General features: G+C 42.8%; 1 protein-coding gene, 1 long non-coding RNA gene and 1 pseudogene across 2 annotated transcripts; all 3 read right to left on the bottom strand.

Moving 5' to 3' along the window:
- Positions 1–3,807: 3,807 nt before the first annotated feature.
- On the bottom strand, positions 3,808–10,739 carry LOC109473206 (formate acetyltransferase 2-like). Its single transcript, XM_019773082.1, has 4 exons — positions 10,734–10,739; positions 6,115–7,664; positions 5,810–5,970; positions 3,808–3,908 (listed from the first exon to the last, which is right to left on the bottom strand). Exons 1-4 carry the CDS (start codon positions 10,737–10,739, stop codon positions 3,808–3,810), a joined length of 1,818 nt encoding a protein of 605 aa, XP_019628641.1.
- A 990-nt stretch (positions 10,740–11,729) lies between these two features.
- LOC109473210 lies at positions 11,730–13,564 on the bottom strand. Its single transcript, XR_002140413.1, has 3 exons — positions 13,497–13,564; positions 12,771–12,885; positions 11,730–12,094 (listed from the first exon to the last, which is right to left on the bottom strand). It is a non-coding gene; the product is annotated as an uncharacterized LOC109473210 (long non-coding RNA).
- A 7,872-nt stretch (positions 13,565–21,436) lies between these two features.
- Positions 21,437–25,202, bottom strand: part of LOC109473205 — a 4,598-nt pseudogene continuing 832 nt past the window's right edge.

The following is a 25,202-nucleotide window of genomic DNA, read 5'->3' as shown; positions in this document are numbered from 1 at the left end:
TGAACGAAATCACATTGAAAGCGCCTTGCTCCCAAGCCACTTCTAGAGGTGGTTTCGAATCGGTTTTCCCGCATCGCGATTTGCGTCTGAAGAGGGTCGTCTGAACGCAATGTGATTTCAATGTAACTTCGCCTGGTCATGGATTACGGGGTGATATTTCTTTATTTATATGCAATACCAACTTTTACGTGGCAGCAACTTAAAGAGCAGTAATTGTCAAATAATGTGTCAGTTGTAGGGCGAGCTTCACCGCCTCTGGCGGGACCACGTCGGCATTCGGCCAAGATACGCTGGGAGCGGGGCCTCAGCAAGCAGTTCGTTGACCTCTGACATTAATAACACGCCACCTTGCGTGTTATCATCAAACAGCAATAAATGTAGCTCAAACGAATTGTGATCGGACACGGTTTGTGGCACGTGGACCAGATGTGAGGAATGTCATGAGTTACCCGAATCGCGGCTTGGGTGATTTCACTTAAAGACGGCTTTAGATAGTTACTCTAGGGCATCTAAAGATGACAAAACATATTTTGCATGAGTTTGATAAATGGTGCATTTTCTTCATTGCTTTTGATAGTAAACTTTGACTTGTACCTGTCATGATCAAAGAATTGAGTTTTCTTAGCACATCCCGTACACAACGTTTTATCTGTAAGCTAAATATTATGATTGATTTAATGATTGGTAGTGGCAGTTTAAATCATAGAGTCTACTTCAGGTGCTGTCCGGGGGTAACCTTGAACTGATAAAAGTTGCAGTTAGTAAATAACTCGTCAGATGGCGCTTCTTAACCTTTAACATGCTATCAAGTGGCCGTTTTCGTGTGCACACTTTACTGTTTCTTAGTCACAAACGACATAAGTGGTAAATGCTATATCTTCTGTAGGTTTTGAGTTGTGATTATAAAAGATTAACGTGTCCTGATGTTTATGGCAGTTTTAGTGGCTTCTTCCACGCGCAGGGTTACTTCAGGAATAAGGAATGTATGCCGTACAATTCAGTAGGGGCATTATCATTGAATAGCCTTGAATAATGTTTAGATTTAGATGTTTAAAGCTTAGGTGCAACATAGCCAGTTGCCGCCGCGCCGCGTGCCTGCGAAGCCAGTGTGTGTTAGCACCGAAGGGTAATACTGATACAGATACAGAACACAAACGCAAAACTGAAGAAATTTTAGATTTATTTCACCACACCCATGTATAGATTATAGTTTCAACCATTCATATGTCCCTTAATTACCTTCGCCAAGAATCGGAGAAGGTTATGTTTTCCTGGCCGTGTGTCTGTGTGTGTGTCTGTGTGTGTGTCTGTGTGTCTGTCAACAGCATAACTCGAGAAAGCTTAGATGAATTATCTTTATATTTGGTAGGTGGGTAGGTCTTGATGAGAGCTCGAACTGATTAGATTTTGGGCCCCCTGGCGGCTTGTCATGGTACTGCAGCTGAACTTCCGGTTTTGATATCTCATGATCTAGACATGCTAGGGTGACGAAATTTGGATGGCAGGTAGCTCTTGTGCTGGGGAAGTGACGTGAGTTTGGGCCCCCTAGTTGCTTGCTCTAGAACTGCAGGGGGTTTAAAGGACAAATGTTTAAAGGAGGATAACTCAAGAAACGATTGATGGATCATCATGATTTTTTGTATTTAGGTAGCTTGAGTAATGCTTGACATAATGATGTTACAATTATGCAAATATGGATGTAATTTGCATAATTAATGAGGAAATTCTATTAATCAGCTGCATTCCATGATAGGAAGTTCAAGCTTGCGACATATGTTATTGACAACGAGAGAAACACAGGCAGATATCGATTATGCAAATGAAGACTTAATTTGCATAATTAATGAGAAAATGTTATAATTGCATAGTGGTAACTGCCTGGAATTTTATACTTGGGGTGTTTGAAGTTTAGTGAAGGTGAACATAATTTAACATAACTTATTCAAATAAGGACCTCATTTGCATAATATATGAGGAAATGCTATAATGGCGTTCTTTGTTAACCCTACCTAGACCGGGCTTTTTTTGACATGGGGGGACCGGGGGGGGGCTCTTTTGACCCCCCCTAAGAACTCGCGAACGGTATGTCGTATGACCACCAAATTTTCAGAGAATGGTGTACTAGTAAAAATTTATCATATCTACAATTTTTATGTCGTTATGACGTAATATGACGTCATTATGACGTCATTAATGTGATTCTATTGGCCAAATGCCTGTCAGAAACCCGTTGCCATGGCAACACAAAAAATTATTTTCTTATTCCAATGACAGAGAATTGTTGCCAACAATATTCTAGGAAAAGTCACCAAGTTTGGCCGTTCTACGGCTAGCTGTTCAGACGCTAGGTGACATCAAAGTTGCCGCGGGCACTTTTAGCCCCCCCCCCTGGTCTAGGTAGGGTTAAAATAAGACTGTTGGTGGAGATTTTGATCAACAGATATAATTCATGCAATTGCGGATCCTATTTTCATAATCAGGGGGATTAATACATTGTATAGAAGTTCTTATTCATAAAAGCTAACATCATTTGGCGAAGGTATGAGATCGTGGAACTCTAGTTTCCAGTCTGTGCTAATTATGATGACTGCTCAAATAGCAGTGAACTCGTACAATTCTGGTTAACTTAACCCCATGAAAATAGTCACGTCTTAGGCTAGAGAACAATCTATAGCTTCACAAACACCCGAATGGGCATTTTACTAGGCTAAATCGCCTCACCCACATATTGCTGTACTGGTTATAATATCCTTTATATGCCAAGTCCCTTGTGTCAAGTCTCAGTTGATATAAAACTAACTATACTATCAAAACAATTTATTTTTGGTTTTAGCGATGACTACTCCAATAAAATTAAAATTATAAAACAACAAACACTTTGACAATCTGCTTAACCATTTAAACCAATCTGTCTCCTTAACTATACTTTTTTTCCATACACCATTTGATCCTTCCGTCACCCCACCCTATATTGCCATACTGGTTATAAGATCTGCAACAGACAGTTCCTCTCAGTACTACAAGGAAATTCTTGACTATGCTATCTTGTACACCTACCACTATATGTAATATGGTAATTCTGACCTTTCATGCTTTACTACATCTCTTGTATATGACCTTGTAGGCAATTGTGTATTAGCGACATCATACAGTACTTCACGTTGTTTGCATATTGCATAATTCTGTTGGCGTGGTAAGCTAAGGACGTCCATGCGTCGCGAGGAGGACGTCCATACGTAGCGGGATGACGTCCATGCGTCACGGGTGAACTTAGATGCATCACGGGTGGACGTACATGCGTCGACGCAGCTGTCCTTGGTGCACATAGTGGGGCAGATAACATCAAATTTTGGAGGAATCTTTCACTTTGTGATACAAGCACCAAACTTGGTACAAATACTCATGAGACATTACTCTTTTGAAAAAGTACGCGGGCCACTTGATTTGACTTTTGGAGCCCCCTAGCGGCGCTTTTTGGTACTGCAGCCAACCTTCCGGGCTTTGTTTCTCCTGTTCTAAACATGCTACAGTCATGATTTTTATGTGGTAGAAAGCTGTTAAAGTAAGGAAGAAGTGACGTAAATTTGGTGTCTCTAGCTGCTTGCGTTGGACCTGCAAAGGCGTTTTTGCCGGTGCAAAAATTTGCTTCAAGGGCGCTTTTTTTGCTTCGGAAGGTCGGCTGCAGTACCAAAAAGCGCCCTTGGAGCAAATTTTTGCACCTGCGAAAAACGCCCCTACAGTTCCAACGCAAGCAGCTAGAGACACAAAAGGCAGCTAGAAGACAGCTAGAATGCAGCTAGAAGGCAGCTAGAAGAACTCGGTCCAGCCGCCCTGGCGCACGCGCACTAACTCGTAGGCGTCGGTGACCTCGGATGCCCTCTCTAAGGTTTCCGGATTCGCACAGGTGACTGAAGTAAACAACATACGTCATGAGAACGTCACTGAAGTAAACAACATACGTCATGACAACCTCACTGAAGTAAACAACATACGTCATTGTAACGTCACTGGAGTAAACAACATACGTCATGATAACGTCACTGGAGTAAACAACATACGTCATGATAACGTCACTGAAGTAAACAACATACGTCATGACAACCTCACTGAAGTAAACAACATACGTCATTATAACGTCACTGGAGTAAACAACATACATCATGACAACCTCACTGAAGTAAACAACATACGTCATTGTAACGTCACTGGAGTAAACATATATATGTCAGTAATTAAACAACATGCGTGAATAACCAATGACATAAAGCCAATTTACATCAACCTGTAACCAACAAGACATAACGTTACCGATCCTAAAGTAGAACAAAATAAACAGTTAAGCAGCCACAAAGACAGCGGGTCTACGTTACTCCAGCTGAGCGTGTCCGCCATTTTGTTCTTCAAAGGTTGTGCGACGTATTGCAGAAGGTGCGCGGGGCTACTGAATCGATCTTTTTTACTGAATCGATCGTTTTTACATACATCTACGTCTTGTCAATAGTAACGTAAGTCTAAAGATCCAAAGTCCTCCAAAATTCCATGTTTTTCCCAACGCAACACGCCTTAGCAGACATTAAGCTTACTTGTAATGACGTTGGAGCCAATGTCGCCGTCCAGGTCCGAGTAGCGTCGCAGGAACTCGGTCAGCTTATCCAACGGGAAGTCTTCACGTATCATCAGATCCACCTCAGAACCGCACAACAGGCCGAAGTTGATAACACCAAGATCCCAGCATTTCAGCGCTCTGAGTACAACAATTCGGACCTACGCCTTAGGACAAGATGCCATTTTTGTACTAAGGCACCAGCAAAAGTCTACGAAGAGCGCTGTTAGAGTAAGCTATGAAGCACTAGAAGAAAATATCATCACCACTTAGTTCTCCACTTACCTGTAGATATCGCAGCTGTCCGGGTTTGCGGGCAGGTCCTGGGGTACAGGTGCCGGGCTCAGGTCCGACGCTATCGGCTGTCCGCTCCGCCGTCCGTCCGCCGACGCTCCGCTGTTCTGCCCGTACCCAACGTACGCCTCAAACGTGCCTATTCCTGGCAGCGCCACGAAGCCAAAAGGCCTGCCGGGGAGATTATATTCGTTCTCCAGTCGCTCAAAGATCTCCTTCACTCCCGGTGGAGCATTATTGAAGGTTTCCCGTAGTATCTTCNCGCACGCGCACTAACTCGTAGGCGTCGGTGACCTCGGATGCCCTCTCTAAGGGTTTCCGGATTTCGCACAGGTGACTGAAGTAAACAACATACGTCATGATAACGTCACTGAAGTAAACAACATACGTCATGACAACCTCACTGAAGTAAACACATACGTCATTGTAACGTCACTGGAGTAAACAACATACGTCATGACAACCTCACTGAAGTAACAACATAGGTCATGACAACCTCACTGAAGTAAACAACACACGTCATGGTAACGTCACTGAAGTAAACATATATATGTCAGTAATTAAACAACATGCGTGAATAACCAATGACATAAAGCCAATTTACATCAACCTGTAACCAACAAGACATAACGTTACCGATCCTATAGTAGAACAAAATAAACAGTTAAGCAGCCACAAAGACAGCGGGCCTACGTTACTCCAGCTGAGCGTGTCCGCCATTTTGTTCTTCAAAGGTTGTGCGACGTATTGCAGAGGGTGCGCGGGGCTACTGAATCGATCTTTTTTACTGAATCGATCGTTTTTACATACATCTACGTCTTGTCAATAGTAACGTAAGTCTAAAGATCCAAAGTCCTCCAAAATTCCATGTGTTTTTCCAACGCAACACGCCTTAGCAGACATTAAGCTTACTTGTTATGACGTTGGAGCCAATGTCGCCGTCCAGGTCCGAGTAGCGTCGCAGGAACTCGGTCAGCTTATCCAACGGGAAGTCTTCACGTATCATCAGATCCACCTCAGAACCGCACAACAGGCCGAAGTTGATAACACCAAGATCCCAGCATTTCAGCGCTCTGAGTACAACAATTCGGACCTACGCTTTAGGACAAGATGCCATTTTTGTACTAAGGCACCAGCAAAAGTCTACGAAGAGCGCTGTTAGAGTAAGCTATGAAGCACTAGAAGAAAATATCATCACCACTTAGTTCTCCACTTACCTGTAGATATCGCAGCTGTCCGGGTTTGCGGGCAGGTCCTGGGGTACAGGTGCCGGGCTCAGGTCCGACGCTATCGGCTGTCCGCTCCGCCGTCCGTCCGCCGACGCTCCGCTGTTCTGCCCGTACCCAACGTACGTCTCAAACGTGCCTATTCCTGGCAGCGCCACGAAGCCAAAAGGCCTGCCGGGGAGATTATATTCGTTCTCCAGTCGCTCAAAGATCTCCTTCACTCCCGGTGGAGCATTATCGAAGGTTTCCCGTAGTATCTTCAAGACATTTTCAATCATCCAGGTTGCCAGCTCCTTCAATTCCTCGTCTTCTCCGTGACCAAACTTTGGAAAGGACACGGCGACGTCTCGGAGATGTCTGAAGAAGGTTGCTTGTGCCTCAGCCCTTCCCGGTCCCGCTCGAACGTCGATGAGATACTCCTTCATGTCGTGGCCCCAGTCGCACTTCAGACAAGTCAGGAGGTCAGGGAGAGTTGTCAGCGCGGTCACTGGATCGTACACGAGCTTCTTGATTGCGTAGAGCGAATCGATGGCGTTGGCAGCGCCCACAAACATGAAGCCCAGATCGTGGTGCTCCGTACCGCCGTTTGAATGATCCCGGCCGGCCTCTATACACCCCTTCATCATGACCGACAGTAGAGGACTGGGGCACATCTTCCATATATTACCATAACCGCCAACAAGAAAGGACACCAGCAGAGGAATCTGGAGACGAAGGTGCTGCAGGAAAATCTTCTGGAATTCGTGAAAATCCTTGATCTTACTAGCATGTGGCGAGGGAAAGGATTTTTTGCTCCCCCGCAGGAAAGTTGGACCGGCCTGAGAGTAGAGCGTTCCTTGATTCAGTGCCATTTCCACCACGTCGAGGAGTGGAAAGGTGGCGAAAGCGAACTCGGAGCCACCTACGAACACAGGCTCGAAACATCCATCACATGCGTAGTTCCTGGCATCTTCCAGGCGGACGGCTGTCCCCCTCCGCCAGGACTCCTGCAGGGCTGGAACCAGCCTGTCGTCATGCAGTAGAACCGGGTGAGCTCCTCCGCTTAGTAGAGACTTGGCGGCCTCCTCCAGCACCTCTTGGGATATGCCGCGATGAACTCGTAACGTCAGGCATGGGGCGTTCAGGGGAAGACGCCTGGCAGCTCTGAGGCACATGAGGCTGACTTCGTTGCAGGCAGTCGTTGGGACCAATTCGTCGTTTGGCAGGTGTCCGCCGATGGTGAGCTGCTGTCCCCACTGGTTCATGCAGCCACCCTGCGGAAAGTTGCCGCTGCTTGTGTAGGGAACGGCACACATTCCGGGGAAGATTTTATCCTGTGCTGCGTGACTGTTCAAAAGGGTTCTCTCGCCAACCTTGATCCAGAAACAGTCGATGACTTCCTGCGCTTCCTCCATAGTCAGCCCACCCTGAGAGTAAAACGGACCCAGCAGTTGATCTAGTCGCCCGATGGAGATTGGCTCGCCGACGATGTGTAGACAGCAATACATAGTAAAGACAAGCTGTGCGGCCTCCAGAAACGTGCTCGGCTTGTCCACTAAACACTATTGACACCACAGGTAGCATCAAATTTACCCACGAAGTAGAAGAGAACGGCGCCATGCCTTTTCTTGATACTTTGCTCGTGAAAAAGGAAGACGGCACAGTGAAACTGTTGATTTACAGAAAGAAGACACATACTGACCAATACCTAAATTTCAACTCACACCACCCCCTTCACCAGAAACTAGGAGTTATCCGGACACTGATGGACAGATGCAATGCAGTAGTAACGGACGAATCAGATAGACAGCAGAAGATACAACACATAATACAGGCCCTCGCCCGATGTAACTATCCAGACTGGACATTTAGAAAAGTAGAACATCAAAAAGCAGACCCAAACAGAAGAAAGACAAAAAGAAACAGGAGGAGAAGTCTAAAGGTAGGGTGACTCTACCCTATATAAAAGGAGTCACAGAACCACTGGAAAGAATATTCAAGAAACACAGCATAGCTGCAGCAGTCAGACCCAAAACTACCTTAGGAAACCTACTAGTACATCCCAAAAACAAACTTGAAGACACAGTTAAAACAGATTGCATTTACAAGATACCATGTATGACTTGCAAGAAGGTTTACATAGGGGAGACAGGAAGAAGATTTGGATGCAGACTAGAAGAACATAGGAAAGAGGCAGACAGCGTCAAGACGGGAAGGTACACCAGAGCAAGAAAGAAAGAAGCTGAAAAACAAGAGAACAAGTCAGCAGTCACAGACCACATTACAAGAAATAACTGTGTAATAGATTGGGACGGGGCCAAGGTAATAGACCGAGAGGACAACAGATGTATCGGCGAGACGACGAGACGGCGCCTATGTCTTATTTACCTTGTTTGTTTGTTTTTATAAGGCAGGTTTAACTTCCTTGGGTATATGTCATTTTCTGGAACATGAAGAACACGAAGTTGAAAACATTACACAGGTAAACTGCAAATTATGTGTTGATGCAAGGACGTTCTACGGTTGATGGAAACATTTTAGAGTATTTTGGCATAAGATAATCCTAATGTGCATGCAACTTTTTACCCAATTAGACAAGCGGGTAATTTCACAACTCTTTGTGGCATTATTCTTGCAGTGACCTGTAAACCATACCAGCCAATTGCCTGCATTTCTCTTTGTATGTGTTCTGAAAGGGGGCCAATCAATGCTCGAGTCGTTATTTTTTAAATCAACCGTTTACATGCCTGGTTCTGGAACGTCATTCTACAACTATCCTGGACACAAGCAACACGCTAGGAACTTAGTAAGAATGGAGGTATGGTGAGAGAGCTCCATGGTGAGAGATTGTGTCCTATCTCATCATCAACACTGAGGAATATCCATGTCGCATAATTCTACGTAAATTGGAGCAGTCTTCAAGACAATAACGACGTGGGACATTGGCAAGACAAACTGGGACAAGACTACACTCTAGGCAGAGGTTGATTGAGAATATTGTGAACTTCAGTCAGACTCTATGCCTCGTTCTTTGGAAAGCCGGTAGCCAGGATCTTGGGAGCCAGGATGCGGGCATAGGCCAGTGATAGTCTGCGTGCAAGAGAGTAATGGACCGGACCGATTTACACCCCTCCCGACTCAGATCCGCTGTGTCCCGACTCTGCTGTGGCATAAAATGTGCGGCCCGTGGGTTTTCTGCGGTGACTACTTGCTCAGAAACTAGGCAAGGCGAGTTGGGCAAGACGAGACGGCTACTAACAACTGGTGCCCAGGCGAGACTAATATCTGTATGTGAGATATGAGACTAATATCTTGGTGCACACACCAGTCGTTTTCATCATCTATGCCATGGTCAACATTGTTGTTAATGTTATTTTGTTTGTCCTTTATGTAAATATATTTATATGTTAAGTGGCGCAGTTAATATTAGTAGTGTTACTTGAGTGCTGCGCCACTCTGTCTTTGTTTCATATATGTTGAATGAAAAAAAAGACTAATATCTGCTCCCTTGACTCCCTTTCTTCGTCTAAAGACCATACGCAGAAGGACGAAGGTCGAGAACTGCAGTTTGTTAATTCAGCTGAGCTGAAAGACCGGCCGAAGCACACTGGAAATTTTGAAGGCGCACAAAATACAAACAGTCCAAAAAAAAACCTCACAAAGCCAAAGCACCATGTACAAAAATGCAAACAAGAAGGGGGGAAATAAAGCTTAAAACTCATAAATCCCAAACCATAGGTGATAAACGCAAACGGTTTGCGGACCTTTAATACTGGGGCCATTACCTTTAAAACGACACCAAACTTGACTTTCTCGTACGTCCGGTTGCCCTAACCCTAACCCTACCTTAAGGCGGCCCTTAAAACTTCAAAAACTTATAAATCGCAAACCAAAGGTAATAAATGCAAAAGGTTTGCGGACCTTTAATACTGGGGCCATTACCTTTCAATCGACACCAAACTTGGCCTTCTGGTACGTCCGGTTGCCCGAACCCTAACCCTACCTTAAGACGGCCCTTAAAACTTCAAACACTTATAAATCCAAAACCAAAGGTGATAAATGCAAACAATTTGCAGACCTTTAATACTAGGGCCATTACCTTTCAATGGACACCAAACTTAACCTTCTGGTACGTCCGGTTGCCCTAACCCTAACCCTACCTTAAGACGGCCCTTAAAACTTCAAACACTTATAAATCCAAAACCATAGGTGATAAATGCATAACAGTCTGGGACTCTTTAATACTTAGGCCATTACCTTTCAATCGACACCAAACTTGACCTTCTGGTACTTCCCGTTACCCTAACCCTAACCCTACCTTAAGGCGGCCCTTAAAACTTCAAACACTTATAAATCCAAAACCATAGGTGATAAATGCAAACAGTCTGGGACTCTTAATACTGGGGCCATTACCTTTCAATCGAAACCAAACTTGACCTTCTGGTACGTCCGGTGCCCTAACCCTAACCCTACCTTAAGACGGCCCTTAAAACTCTAAACACCTATCACTGCACGAAAAGTGGGATTTACCACCAAGGTAAATGTGATGTAAAGCCGGGTAAAGGTTACATTTACCAGTGATTTACCAACATTTACCCGTCGGTAAATGTGCAAATTTACCCGGTATTTACCTGCATGGTATAGGTGGTAATGTTTGCCTTATTTACCCACATTTACCGGTTTCGTGTAAATACGTATTTAGCGAGATTTAACGTGCGCGGTATTTCTCACATATATTTACCGAGATTTACCATATGGGGTATTTTTCACATGCATTTCAGGCATTTACCGAGATTCACCATATGGGGTATTTCTCATTTCAGGTATTTACCGAGATTTACCGAGCATGGTATTTCTGACATTTAGTTGAATTTACCCGTATTTACGCGTACATGCCCTTACCAGAACGACTTGCCATATTTACCCCCCTTTACCCATATTTCCTTAATTACGTTGTATCACTCCCCTGAATTACATACAAGCACAGGAAATGGGTTCTGGGCAGAACTCAGAAATATTTATTTAAAAAGCATAAAAATTAAACATAAATTGGCAGTTACCTTTTCTAAAAGGTATGCAAATAAGCATTACATACAAGTAAGTAAAGTTATACGTACAAGTTATGCTACTTTTTTCTTATAATGTTCAAATGATCAATGACCACCTGTGTTGTACTAACAACACTCAAAGACATATACATACACATACAACATAATAATAATAATAAATACAAGCAGCATTTCTCATGAACACACAGAATATCAGCAGACACAATCTAAATATATTATTAATATTATAATTCTGTACTAACACACAGCCTTTGAGAAACTATACATTTGGTTTAACATGTACCAGGAAAAGTTGTCATATGTTCTATGGAAAATCCATACCAACTTGTCACCCTTAACATGTCATTATATCCCACATGATAAAAAGCTTGAAAACTATTCAAAGAAACACTGACATAACAAGGAAATTACAAAACTGGCTTGTGATACATTTTGTATATGGGTTGACATTCAGTGGAGCTTACAAAGCCTTGCATTGTTTTGCTCTTTTTCCACAATATCAGTGACTTTTTGGCGACACAATGTAAAATGTATCATTGTCATCATATTACATCACTGGAGATTGGAACTGGAATACATTTACAGTACACATTCTGGTATGGCTAATATAGTAATAAGACCTTAATAGCTTGTGTCGAATCATCTGACAACCATCAGACACAAAAACAAATCTAAATGTTTGTCAAAATAAGGGAAAATACAGTAACCTATGGTCTCTACATGTATCAATACTGACCACCTGAGGCACATGGCACACCACAATGTTAACTTTTGGGAAATATGTTGTAGAACTGCTCATGTATAAACAATCCTATCCACATCTGACTCCACTGCTGCCATGCACTCTGGGTAAGGCTGTCTGTTCTGTGTTTGCATGTTGGATGTCTTGGTGTTGATTTGGAGTCCTTCTTCGGAGTCAGTTCCTGTATGATTGAACAAAAGTATCATTAAACATTGATTCACATCACTGAGAAACATGTCACATGATTATTTACGGTGCAACTTACAAAAGCACTAACTTACTTCAAGATAGCATTTACAAACATACATGTATACAATCTAAACCAAACATNACAAAAGTATCATTAAACATTGATTCACATCACTGAGAAACATGTCACATGATTATTTACGGTGCAACTTACAAAAGCACTAACTTACTTCAAGATAGCATTTACAAACATACATGTATACAATCTAAACCAAACATCATCAGCAGATCATGTTTAGTTACACAATTTTAGGTGCAGGTACTCAGCTTTAAATTAGGTACAGGTCCAGACATGTACTTGAACTCCTTGTTCACATAATGGTTGAACTTTAATAAAGACAATGACATCATTGACATGTGTACTACTGGTAGGTTCTTTAAGGTCTAATTATTTCCATTCCCCGCATATTAGCGGTCCAGAATTTTGGACTTGTACCTAAAGAATTTTACTATATCTGTGCTGAATTTTAAAGACACACGGCACTAATCATCAACATTGGCACTCTTCAGCTCAGGTACACATTCAGACCTGACCATGATATTTGTTTAGGAACACATTATTACTAAAGTCGGGTGATACTGAGGAGTATGCAGGGGTGTAGTCTTACCTAAGGAGCCTGTAGCAGCAGTCAGGTACTCGAAGACTCAGAACTTCTGGCAGTTGCGTGCCTTTCATCTAGACTGTCCTTACAACTTCTGCTGCATCTGCCATAGTAGTACATCCTGGAGGTATGTAAAAGGGAAAAAATTACACAGGTGACAAACTGTATCACATTATTTACATTTGTCAGAAGACTAACCTGAGGCATCCGCAATATACAAGTCTTGACGAATCAGCTGTAACTAAATACAATCATTTTGCATTGGGGGGGTTTTACTTAACAATACTGCTTCTTTTGTATTCATTTATTTATTGATCTTATTCTACTTCTAGTTCACTAGCCAGTACAGTAGCCACAAATTATCATAGGACAAATATTTCACATTTTTTCACAGCTCTTTTCAATACACAAAAGTCATGTACTTACTGTACAGAAATGCCTACTGATCGTTGGGAAGTAGTAGTACAAGACCTTGTAATATTATACTATATATATATATACATATATTACAAGACCTTGTAATATTATACTATATATATATATACACTATCTAATAATCTATAAATGAGGGAGGGGCTAGGGGGCCGGGGAAGTTAGTTGGAGACATTCTATTGTTTCTAGCGAAGACATCAAGAACAACAAGACAGGAAAGGTAACTGAATCTAGTTTTGTTTTGTTTTTAATACTTTTAAATACAGTAATCATTTTACTAAAATGTACTTTTGCACTTACCGGAGGCAAAGGCTGTTCATGCTGCTTTGTTATTTTGCTGCGATGCCAGCCGGACAAGGGGGAGGGGGCTCGTCACTGAATGACATCCAGTAAATTTCTAGCGGGGACCAATCAGAGGGCTGCTGAATAATTTGAATAATTTATCAAGGCCCACGGACGCGGTTCTTTCACAATTGTAAAGTAGCCAATTACCACCGAGCCGGTGGCACACGATTTGCGAAAACATGTATTTCACACCCATTGTACGTCGACATAAAGCGCTTATACATTACAAACAGAATTTTTGTAGGACCGCCATTACTTTAGTTTGCAGCATGTGTATTGAGAACGAGTATCTTCATAATTCTGCTGGCTGTTTGTAGAAGAACGGCGGAATAAAACAGTTTTCAATACCAACACGACTTAGCAGATAACACGTAATGAAGCCCACTTTTTGCGCAGATTGTAGCACTACGTAATGTTACACAAACTAACAGTAGATGTTTTAAGGAATTCACAGAAATGACAATGATAGATAATGTAACGCATATACATTGTACAGCACAAAATAAAGAGTAACAGTAATGTAGTCGTCTTTGGCCGGGTATGGCAAGTTATAGTACGTACATGTATCGGTTGAATCTTTAACGGGTAAGTTGACAGCAACAAGCAAGATGCATAGGTTCTATTNTGATGATAGTAACAAAACCTCAACTTTGACCTAATTTCCCATGGTATCCTTACGCCTGGCCAAACAAGACCTAACCACTCACATCTCTCATTACGCCCACTAAACTGGTGAAATAAACAAAACTTGACCAAAGTAGGAAAGTTTAGACCCTGCCCGTGCCTTCCAGGCCCAAAATCTCCAAAATGGACCAAAACTTTCAAGAGACAAGAGTTCTGAAATCTCATACCTCCATGAAATATGGACTTGCTTTGTCATACTTCATTTAAACATGTCCTCATTAATTATGCAAATAACCTATACCTATATATTAACAATCACAACAAAAAATGTGATTTGTTGTAATTTCTTGCTTAAAATCAGGTTTGGCGATTTTAGAAAAAATACTTTCCTGTCTCTTAACCTTACCTGGGGACGTTACATTAGAGATCTGTTTAGATACATTTTTAGGGCACATGGTGTACCTGACCTGATTGAAATATCATAGCAGACATCAGAACAATACCTTAGTTGCCAATTTTGTACAATGTAATACCACCATGCGGAACGTTTTAATATACCATGATGTTCCCATTTATTGTTACTACAGAAAGCTTCTGTGACCCGGATCCTTGTCTGTTCGGTTTGGAATGCCAAAGTCTCGGAGGCTCTTACACCTGTGTCGGTTGGTTATACTTTTTTGTCTTTTTGTCTTTAAGACTTACGAACTAAGCCCTGTTTTTAATTGCTGAATCTGCAAATGATCTAGAACCTGTGTTTAAACAATATTATGTACTTTTAGAATGTAACTTAAGTCAGGAAAGAGTGTTATTTTTCTAAAGATAATTTTTAGCTAAAGATGTCTGCCATACTTAACAGTTTACTAAGTACCCAGTTACTACCACCCACTAGTTACACACTAAAAGAAAAAGGAACATTATTACTGTGAAAAATACTTTCAATACCCTCATCAAACCAACCGGAATAGATTATGGCTGACCATGGAGGTGCCCGACGTCGGCAATTCAACATGTCTCTTTTGCTAAGAACCATCCACACATGTCTGTCCTTGGTGCTGAACACCATCCACGCACACGGGTAAATGCATACTTGCTTCCATAAAAATATACAGAATGTTTCATAGGGGTAAGAATACAGAAGCTCCAAATGTTTCATAGGGGTAAGAAATCTCTGAACTCCTTTGTTTCAATTTTTTCCAGCGGTGACCCTACTCACACAACATTCAGTTCTGTAGCCGATTTGCTCGGGCCAGTGAGTGCAAGGAGGCCCATATAGCACATTTCAGTTTTGAGTACCGGTAGTTTACCGGGTAAACTACCACAGCACGTCAAAGCACTTTCCATTAGATCCACCTTAAATGAAAGCCACCTGCCAGTTGTTCATATAATGTTCTCTAACTAATATATAGATAATATTACTTTCATTTGTACAAGATGTAATTGTTGGTGCTGAATGTGTATTTTTACCATGATGCTGTCTGTTCTATATGTTTTTATATTTCTGTATGAGTCTTGAAAGATTAGGCTTTTGGGCTAGGGGACATCGAAATAAAGGAGATAAAATAGTAGATCAGGTGTCACCCCGGCTACCATAATTAATTCAATTCAACCTGAAGTCATAAGTAGAAACACAACCAAATCAATAAAATTGGCTGATTTTCTTCATATGCAGGTCTTAAAACGTTTGAGTGTACTGTTCCCAAAGTTGTCTTCTCTTTCTACTATCTATGTCACACATACCTGCTATTGGCAGACAATTTTTTCACAAATTGTCTTATTCTCACAGTTGTCTTCCTCGCTCATATCAACATTACAGCAGACAACGTTAAATTAACGAACTCTGAGTCACTATCAAAATTTATACTTACATATTCCGTAGCATATTGATATCTGACATGTGAGATAAAATTGCCATATTGCTTAGGGAAAACGGTTGCTTGTTACGTATCTATGTCATCTCTATCGATGTCATCCCTGCCGGTAACACGGAGGGTGACATGGGCAAAGCATCAACTTAGACTAGTACTCCCTCTATTACAGTGGTTCACGGAGAGCCGAAACCACAGGTGTTAATACGTAGACAACATTTAACGAACTGAAAAGCATGGTTGATCTAGATCCTTCTATCCTGATAACATCCCTACTATTACCTACGGCTGACGAGCTATGAGAGACTGAGTGAGTGAGTGAGTGAGTGAGTGAGTGAGTGAGTGAGTGAGTGTGAGTGAGTGAGTGGGAGAGAGAGTGAGTGAGCGAGTGAGCGCGTGAGCATATGTGTGAATGAGTTTTTGTGTTTGTGTTTGTGTGTGTGTGTGTGTGTGTGTGTGTGTGTGTGTGAGTGGGTGAGTGAGTGAGTGAGTGAGTGAGTGAGAGTGTGTGAGTGAGTGAGTGAGTGTGTGAGTGAGTGGGTGAGTAAAAATTGTGATTTCCTTTCACATCAGGTTGTCGAGATTTTTCGCCGCTTATTTGTTCCTGGCTGCACGTTTTGTGCGATGGAAGGTGACGATAATGATGATCCCTTGGCCCCTTAAGATATTTCTTGAGTGACGACAGCGCCCATTGTCAGTCCGTAATTGGTCGTCCGGGAGATAATACATCTCTTTTTTTTGATTATGCTTACATGATTGAAGATAAGATTGAAGATCGTGGGCCTGCGTTTACGAAAGCCTAGTCTTTTTGGGGGGGGGGGGCAACATACCCCTATGTTTTTAACCCCATTTCTGAATGATCAAACTCGGCATACTCTTAAACAACAGCTTAAGCCATAAACGCACCAATTTCAAGGACACGGGGTGTCAAGAGGTCGTCCAAATCCTTTATTTCGACAATCGAAATCACTGAGAATGGATTTGTACCCTATAAACTAAAACCTGTGACATGTGTTTCACACCTGTCTTTCCGTTTGTCGCAGAGTTGAGGGAGGTTGTGGAAGAGGCGAGGGCGCTTCTGGAGGTACTGAATGAACNAGTGTTGTGTGTGTGTGTGTGTGTGTGTGTGTGTGTGAGTGAGTGAGTGAGTGAGTGAGTGAGTGAGTGAGTAAAAATTGTGATTTCCTTTCACATCAGGTTGTCGAGATTTTTCGCCGCTTATTTGTTCCTGGCTGCACGTTTTGTGCGATGGAAGGTGACGATAATGATGATCCCTTGGCCCCTTAAGATATTTCTTGAGTGACGACAGCGCCCATTGTCAGTCCGTAGTTGGTCGTCCGGGAGATAATACATCTCTTTTTTGTCTCTGACTGCACCTGCCTCAGGGAAAAGAATGATTATGCTTACATGATTGAAGATAAGATTGAAGATCGTGGGCCTGCGTTTACAAAAGCCTAGTCGTTTGGGGGGGGGGGGGGCAACGAGTACCCCTATGTTTGTAACCCCATTCTGAATGATCAAACTCGGCATACTCTTAAACAACAGCTAAAGCCATAAACGTGCCAATTTCAAGGACACGGGGGTGTCAAGAGGTCGTCCAAATCTTTTATTTCGACAATCGAAATCACTGAGAATGGATTTGTACCCTATTAACTTAAACCTGTGACATGTGTTTCACACCTGTCTTTCCGTTTATCGCAGAGTTGAGGGAGGTTGTGGAAGAGGCGAGGGCGCTTCTGGAGGCACTGAATGAACAGTCAGAACAGCTGGATGCACGGGAAATAGAGGACGTGGACGTGGATGAAATTCTCACAGATCAAGAAGGTAAGAAGTCTGGCTTGTTGTAATCATTTTTATTTTGAGACTTCGTAAATGTTCACCAGCATGAGTAAAAAATAGCCTTCACGTATCATTTCGCCTTTTTCTGTTCCTTATTCTTGTAACATTATCAATCTTTGTGTTTTGATTTGAAGAAAATATGAAGATAGATTTAAGGTTTGAGCATAACAAATTCGTAGAAATATCAAAGCCGTTTCCAACTTTTAATTCAAGTTATGACACCGTCTAATAAAGCAATACATTTTGAATATATTTTCCTGTCGATAATATTAGTTTTCTCATTTACAGACGCTCGGAGGAGACACTAGCGCTCAGTGACCTAACGGGAGACTCGGACATCATCATTCTTTTAGTTGCGTCAAAAGAGCCGGAAATTAGACTCAATGGGTTATAAGGTGATTAGTCGTCACTTTTGTATTTCTTGAATTGATTCCTTTCATGTAACATGTTATTCGAAAGGATCCAAAACTTTTACCCTGTCGAATTCGAAAAAAAATTTCTCCAGTCTGGACATAAGATACACTAAAAGGCTCCTTTACTGTATGATGACGTGATGTCGCCAAAAATACCTTCCATTGCAACCTGATGTCAAATACGGGTAAATAGACACCCTTGTACTAATGCTGTTATGTAGACCATTCTCACGATTGCTGTTCCAATGAAGATATTGAAAGAGCTCGTAAGTCATTTTTTGTCTTGCATACATGTGTATATTGAGTACAGTAGTAGTGACAATCTTGCCTCTTCACGGCTTCAGAAGCGGTGGGAAAGTGTAGAAATTGGCGAAATAGGCATTACATGCCAGGGAAGATGGTCCGCTTAGGAAGTACATTTGCCCCACTCTTTTACTGAAATTTCCAGCCGCTTCCGATGCTAGGTAGTATTGCCTAAAATCCCTTCTTATGCTTCGGTCCCAATTACGCCGGTGCCCGTCGGGGATGTAGCCCCGGCTGGTCCCGGCCGGGTTCAAGAGTCGGGCGGGCATCGGCTGTCGTGGTCACAATTNAGTGAGTGAGTGAGTGAGTGAGTGAGTGAGTGAGTGAGTGAGTGAGTGAGTGAGTGAGTGAGTGAGTGAGTAAAAATTGTGATTTCCTTTCACATCAGGTTGTCGAGATTTTTCGCCGCTTATTTGTTCCTGGCTGCACGTTTTGTGCGATGGAAGGTGACGATAATGATGATCCCTTGGCCCCTTAAGATATTTCTTGAGTGACGACAGCGCCCATTGTCAGTCCGTAATTGGTCGTCCGGGAGATAATACATCTCTTTTTGTCTCTGACTGCACCTGCCTGAGGGAAAAGAATGATTATGCTTACATGATTGAAGATAAGATTGAAGATCGTGGGCCTGTGTTTACGAAAGCCTATTCTTTTTTTTGGGGGGGGGTCAACATACCCCTATGTTTTTAACCCCATTTCTGAATGATCAAACTCGGCATACTCTTAAACAACAGCTAAAGCCATAAGCGTACCAATTTCAAGGACACGGGGTGTCAAGAGGTCGTCCAAATCCTTCATTTCGACAATCGAAATCACTGAGAATGGATTTGTACCCTATTAACTAAAACCTGTGACATGTGTTTCACACCTGTCTTTCCGTTTGTCGCAGAGTTGAGGGAGGTTGTGGAAGAGGCGAGGGCGCTTCTGGAGGTACTGAATGAACAGTCAGAACAGCTGGATGCACGGGAAATGGAGGACGTGGACGTGGATGAAATTCTCACAGATCAAGAAGGTAAGAAGTCTCGCTTGTTGTAATCATTTTTATTTTGATACTTCGTAAATGTTCACCAGCATGAGTGAAAAATAGCCTTCACGTATCTTGTCGCCTTTTTCTGTTCCTTATTCTTGTCAAATTATCAATCTTTGTGTTTTGATTTGAAGAAAATATGAAGATAGATTTAAGGTTTGAGCGTCAGGAATTTGTAGAAATATTAACGCTGTTTCCAAATTTTAATTCAAATTATGACACCGTCTAATAAAGCAATACATTTTAAATATATTTTCCTGTCGATAATATTAGTTTTCTCATTTACAGACGCTCGGATGAGACTCTAGCGCCCAGTGACCTAACGGGAGACTTGGACATCATCATTCTTTTAGTTGCGCCAAAAAGCCGAAAATTAGACTCAAAGGGTTATAAGGTGATTAGTTCCACTCTTTAACTGAAATTTCCAGCCGCTTCCGATGCTAGGTAGTATTGCCTAAAATCCCTTCTTATGCTTCGGTCCCAATTACGCCGGTGCCCGTCGGGGATGTAGCCCCGGCTGGTCCCGGCCGGGTTCAAGAGTCGGGCGGGCATCGGCTGTCGTGGTCACAATTAAAAGTTGCCTTAGCGCTACCCTGCAGGTGTCCTGGGGTTGCCTGGCGGGCACTCGGTGGCGTGCTGATACAAATTTTGCCATTGTCATTGATTGGTCTCCGGTAGATACCCGGCATATGCTCGGACGATGTCTTGTAGTGACCCCTGTGGGGTCCGACATGGTAGCGCGTTCTTTTCAAATCCCGGTGGGGCAGTTGTAGGATCCCTGCCGCTAGCCCTACGAATGACGGTCAGACGCCCTAAAGGCTCCGTGAGGACACTCGTCATATTTGGGGGATTATATAAAGAAGCGCTGCTTGGATCATTTACATTCGTTTCTCTGAGAGGACTGCGCGTGTCGTATACAACCAGAACACGCAGCGACTACCTGCAGACAACTAGGGTCTAGTCCGTCTGAGGCTAGCGACAACTCGTCACCGTCGCAACCTTGTTCTTGCCACAAAAAGCCGGGTGGCTTTCTATGAAAGAGGCAATCTGCTCGTCTTGTTCTTCTGTGACGACACCCTTCTGTGTCGTCTGCGGCTCAACTATTGTCCTCTCCATCTCCTCTGTCTCACTCTTGTCACTTTCAGACGATTCCTCCGACCTCTACCTTGTCCTTTTGGACATCGGCATTAGCTGTTTTCCCTTATCTTTCCCCGCCGTCCTCTTTGCCTTTGGCATAGTGACAAACTGACACGCATCCAACAAAGTGAACACCTTTGCTGTAATCACATAATCTGTGACGTCCCACATTTAACCTGGTCTTAGGAAGTACACATCACCTTTATTCTGTTTATCTGGTCTGTGACGTAACAAATTCGTCCCGGTGGACTGCCGGCAACCGGAGGGGTACCTGACGGTGTTCTGACGGTTCGGTCACGACGTCTTTTTGTCAGCGGGGCCCGGGTCGAATTTAACTCAGAATTAAATTCTTCTCGGGGCCCCGACGGGCCAAAAAATAGACCGATAGCCGCAGGGTGTCCCGCGGGGCCACGTAGGGGTCCCGCCCGAAAGTGCCAAAAAAACAGCCCGGGAACTACCCGCCAGGGCCCCTTTTCCCAATTGGGACCGAAGCATTAGCGTTTGTAGTGAAAATGCCAAGAAAATTTAATTATGTAGTGAGGTCACAGCAATTAATTCTGATGGGTAACATCGGCGCTCCCAGTGATTTTCGCCTGATTTTGTATTAAAAAACGCACAATTGCTCGTATTTGATGGCAAATGCAGACAGCATAAGATGCTTCATCATATGTGTATGAATTATCTTTTCTACAAATGTTGCACCATATCGCATTATATTTGAGTCTGAGAAGAATGTCATCCGTAAAATTGACTTGCTGTGGCCTAAATTAAAACAATTAAGTAAACCCCTTATTAAGTCATTGGACATCTACAGCTCCTTTGTCGAATAGGCGTCAGAAGGATGATGACAGACACACAACTGTTTCGACCTTTTTTTTTAATTAAAGAATTAATCAAAAAAAGTATTCTTCAGAATGACCACCTACACTTCCATTTTCATGAGGATGGTGTCTACAAAGTTAGGAACGAAGGCTCTGAGTGTCGCCAGGGTCCAGGTCATGGCTGCCGGGTAGTAGACCTCGCGGGCTCCGGTCGCCCCTCCCCGGATGATGGCCAGGGCTGTCTGGTTCATGGGCGCCGCCATCTTTAACATCTCCTGTCCGTCCTCTCTTTTCTGGAAGAATGAATAGACTAGAAAGGTTGGAAGGGTAACATTTGTAAAACAAATGCACAATGTTTACCTTCACATGGTCTAACCTAAGACTATTGCTCTACATAATCTTTTACTCAAATACATTCATAAATATCGTGACCAGACCCTCCAGCTCTGTCCTGACACTTGCTACGTACTAGTATTGTAATCCAATATCACAATGAGTGAATGAACTCAGTATCCCTTACAAGCTCTGTTGAGTACAAATATGACAAAACTTTACTTAGTAAAATTCATCATTAGAATCAAACTTCTATTGTCTTTTTATTAAAACTTGCGATTAAAAGATGTCATGAAATGCTTACAATTCAGGGTGGGACGCAACTTTTCCCCCGCGTATGCATTTGTAATGAATCAATAAGTAAACGAAAAAGAAAATTATTTCCGACCGTTCTTTGGTCCTTTGACCCTCCTCGTTTGACCATACCTCATACATTTTCTCCGCCATCGGCGTCCTGATGAAGCCGAGTATCGGCAGGCTGACGGACACGTCCTGTCCGGCCTTCATCAGTTCCACACGGAGGGAGCTGAAGAACCCGTCAACGGCGAACTTCACCGCCGAGCCCCAGGCCAGGGTGGGAAACGGAACCTTTCCTACGGAAACACAAGTGAGGTTTTTGTGTAGTCGTGTGGCGAAGTGGTAGTGTGTTCGGCTCCTCGAACCCTCGAATCCTGCCCGATGCCACCGATCTTGTGCTATTGGGAAAAGCACAAGGGCACGACTTTCCTCGCCTTACTCAGGTGTAAATGAGTACCTAGCTTCGGTTAGGGACTTCCCTCGGATAGGACGTAAAATGAAGGTCCAGTGTTTGTGAGAGTCACACCCCACGCACGTTAAAGAACCCAACACACTTATCGAAAATAGTTCAAACTTTACAGTCTGGTATGTCAATCATTCCACTAATGTGGTAATTCATAAATAAAAATAATTAAAAGGCTGAATCTCTGTCTTGTGTTCTGTCGTTGCCATTTGAAGCGGTCGATGCCATATCGCTAACCCGTCGATGTCATATTCGAACGTGTCATAATTTTTCAGGTACGCTCAAAACGAATAAAACGTATATAAGCAACATTTAACGCAAATGTATATCAATAATTACTTCCAACAAGAGTTTTATATGTAAGGCTTTGGTTTATTTCTTTAAAAACCTTCTAAGGACTTCTGTATTGTCGATATCGCATCTTTTTCTTGCCAGCTTGCGATGACTACTGGATACTAATCTAGAAATCTGATACTGTCTTGTAGCTACGAAAAGATCTGCTTGGAGATTTAACTATACATAGGGGACAATCGTAAGTCTCGTGGGACTATGATTTAGTAAACAATCTGCATACAATGTACTTATCGGTTTAGATAACTGAGAGAAGAATCAATGGTGGGAGTACATGTAACAAGACTGGCAATGAAAACATACATTGCCATGGCGACGGTGGTTGCTGTTAGGGTTATTGTTTGCATGGCACTGCCATCATTTCATGATTTTGAGGAAGACTCGATACCTGTTAAGTCTAGACAGATACAGTGCACTCCTCCCCTGAGTGTATAGTGAACGAGCCCCGGGGTCACAGAAAGTAGGGCCATCCGGGGCAGAGGTCTTCCCAAGGATTTCCAGGAATGTGGCCATAGATGTGGGTCAGAGAAATGCCTGTGGACATTCCATTCCTGTGGACAAAATGCCTATAGCATTCCTAGAATCCTTGCAAACTGCACACAATACTGTACCATTAGGCTCCTCCCCGAGACGTCGCCAAAAAAACAGTCTTATAGGGACTGTTCAATTACACGAAGTGTTGATGGAAGAAATCCGTCCAACCCACTGTGAGTTACCGCTGCGAACACACAAATACGGCCGAAAACAGTACCTTCGCACGTAATGCTGAGGTCACATTTCCAAACCGGGGCCAGGCCGGGCAGCTTTTTGGGAACGAAAAGTACGATATAAAAGACAACAAAACACAGAAACGTCTTTGGTGATAATCATGGGCACTGTATCTATACACTCTTGATGTGGATTGTTAATTTTCCGTTCATACAAACAGCCCGGCCGGGCCCCGGTTTGGAAATGTGACCTAAGCATAAGGATATTTCATTACACGGAGGTAACATATAACGATTGAAATCCCTTACCATGCACACCCGACACGGCCACGATGTGTCCGCTACTCTCCTTCAGCAGAGGCAGGGCCAGGGAGGCCAGCCGGACGTAACTCACCAGGTTCACCTGCAAGTAGTCCTGGAAGAAGTCCATATCAGGGTCCTGGTCCCAAGACGTCTTTCCAAACATCTCGTGAATGTTCTTGACATTTGAGCCGGACTAGATAGTCAAGACGTCCTGAAAGAAATCAATGATGAACGAAAAATTAAAGTAAACAAGAAATCCCCTTCATAGAATTTTAGAGATTTTGTGAATTTCTTCCTTTATTCGTTGTTGTAAAATTCTTTGTCTATGCATTTTCCCACTGGTACCCGGTCAATTTACAGTCGACTTCCTGCTGGATCCCGGCCATCTTCTTGGATCTAACTTCCTGTGTCTGACCTTTTGTGGTCTGGGGTTAGGAAATTCCCCCATCCACGACAACCTCCAGTAATTTAAAACAAGAGTACACCGGTATCTTATTTCCACCATTAGGACTTCTACATTTAGTTAGAAACTTGCACGGAGGGAGCTGTAAACCAATTATTAGATAGCCAGGAGTGTTATAATCGTAATGTTACAACCCAGGCTATTGTTACCACATTATAGAAAAAAAGTGTGCCATCACTCAACTGTGAGAACACACAAAACAAGTTAAACCTCCATGGTTATACCTGGGAGCTTTTTGAACCCCCTTGGTTATACCATGGAGATAGAAAACACCTGTATGGTTATAGCAGTTTCAAAACAGTCATTATTGTATATATAAAAATATATATTTATATGGTATTTCAGATATATGTTATCAATAAAATATAAACCACGAATATGCTTTGATTGTGAGGCAAAATACGTCGTGGTTCAATCTCATCTTAACATCCACGCCCGGCCGTACCGAATTTGTCCCTGGCTGCTTGAATGGTTCTCTCACAGTCCTCCGCCTTCCCCATGTCCCCGGCCACGTAGTGCGCCTCCTGGGCACCCAAAGACTTCGCCTTCGCTACAACCTTCGTGAAACATTATATACATTGTATGTCACATGCTAGTCACACAAGACTTCATCAAAGCATTCCTGGTATCCCGTTTTTAATTGGGGTATAACAAAACCAAAAAGGAGTGAAAACTAGATAAGAGAGACAGGAGGTTTTTAACTATTTTCTTTTTT

This window comes from Branchiostoma belcheri, unplaced genomic scaffold (genome assembly GCF_001625305.1).
Source record: "Branchiostoma belcheri isolate BF01 breed outbred unplaced genomic scaffold, Haploidv18h27 scaffold293, whole genome shotgun sequence".
Taxonomy (NCBI): Eukaryota; Metazoa; Chordata; class Leptocardii; order Amphioxiformes; family Branchiostomatidae; genus Branchiostoma; species Branchiostoma belcheri.
This window is presented reverse-complemented; position numbering and strand designations above follow the sequence as displayed.

Excerpts from the sequence above, each read along its gene's own strand:
- LOC109473206 (XM_019773082.1), bottom strand. Across the intron at positions 5,971-6,114 it reads GACAGCTGCGATATCTACAG|AGCGCTGAAATGCTGGGATC; the intron begins GTAAGTGGAGAA and ends TGTTGTACTCAG. Across the intron at positions 3,909-5,809 it reads TGGCTCCAACGTCATAACAA|TCACCTGTGCGAATCCGGAA; the intron begins GTAAGCTTAATG and ends TGTTTACTTCAG.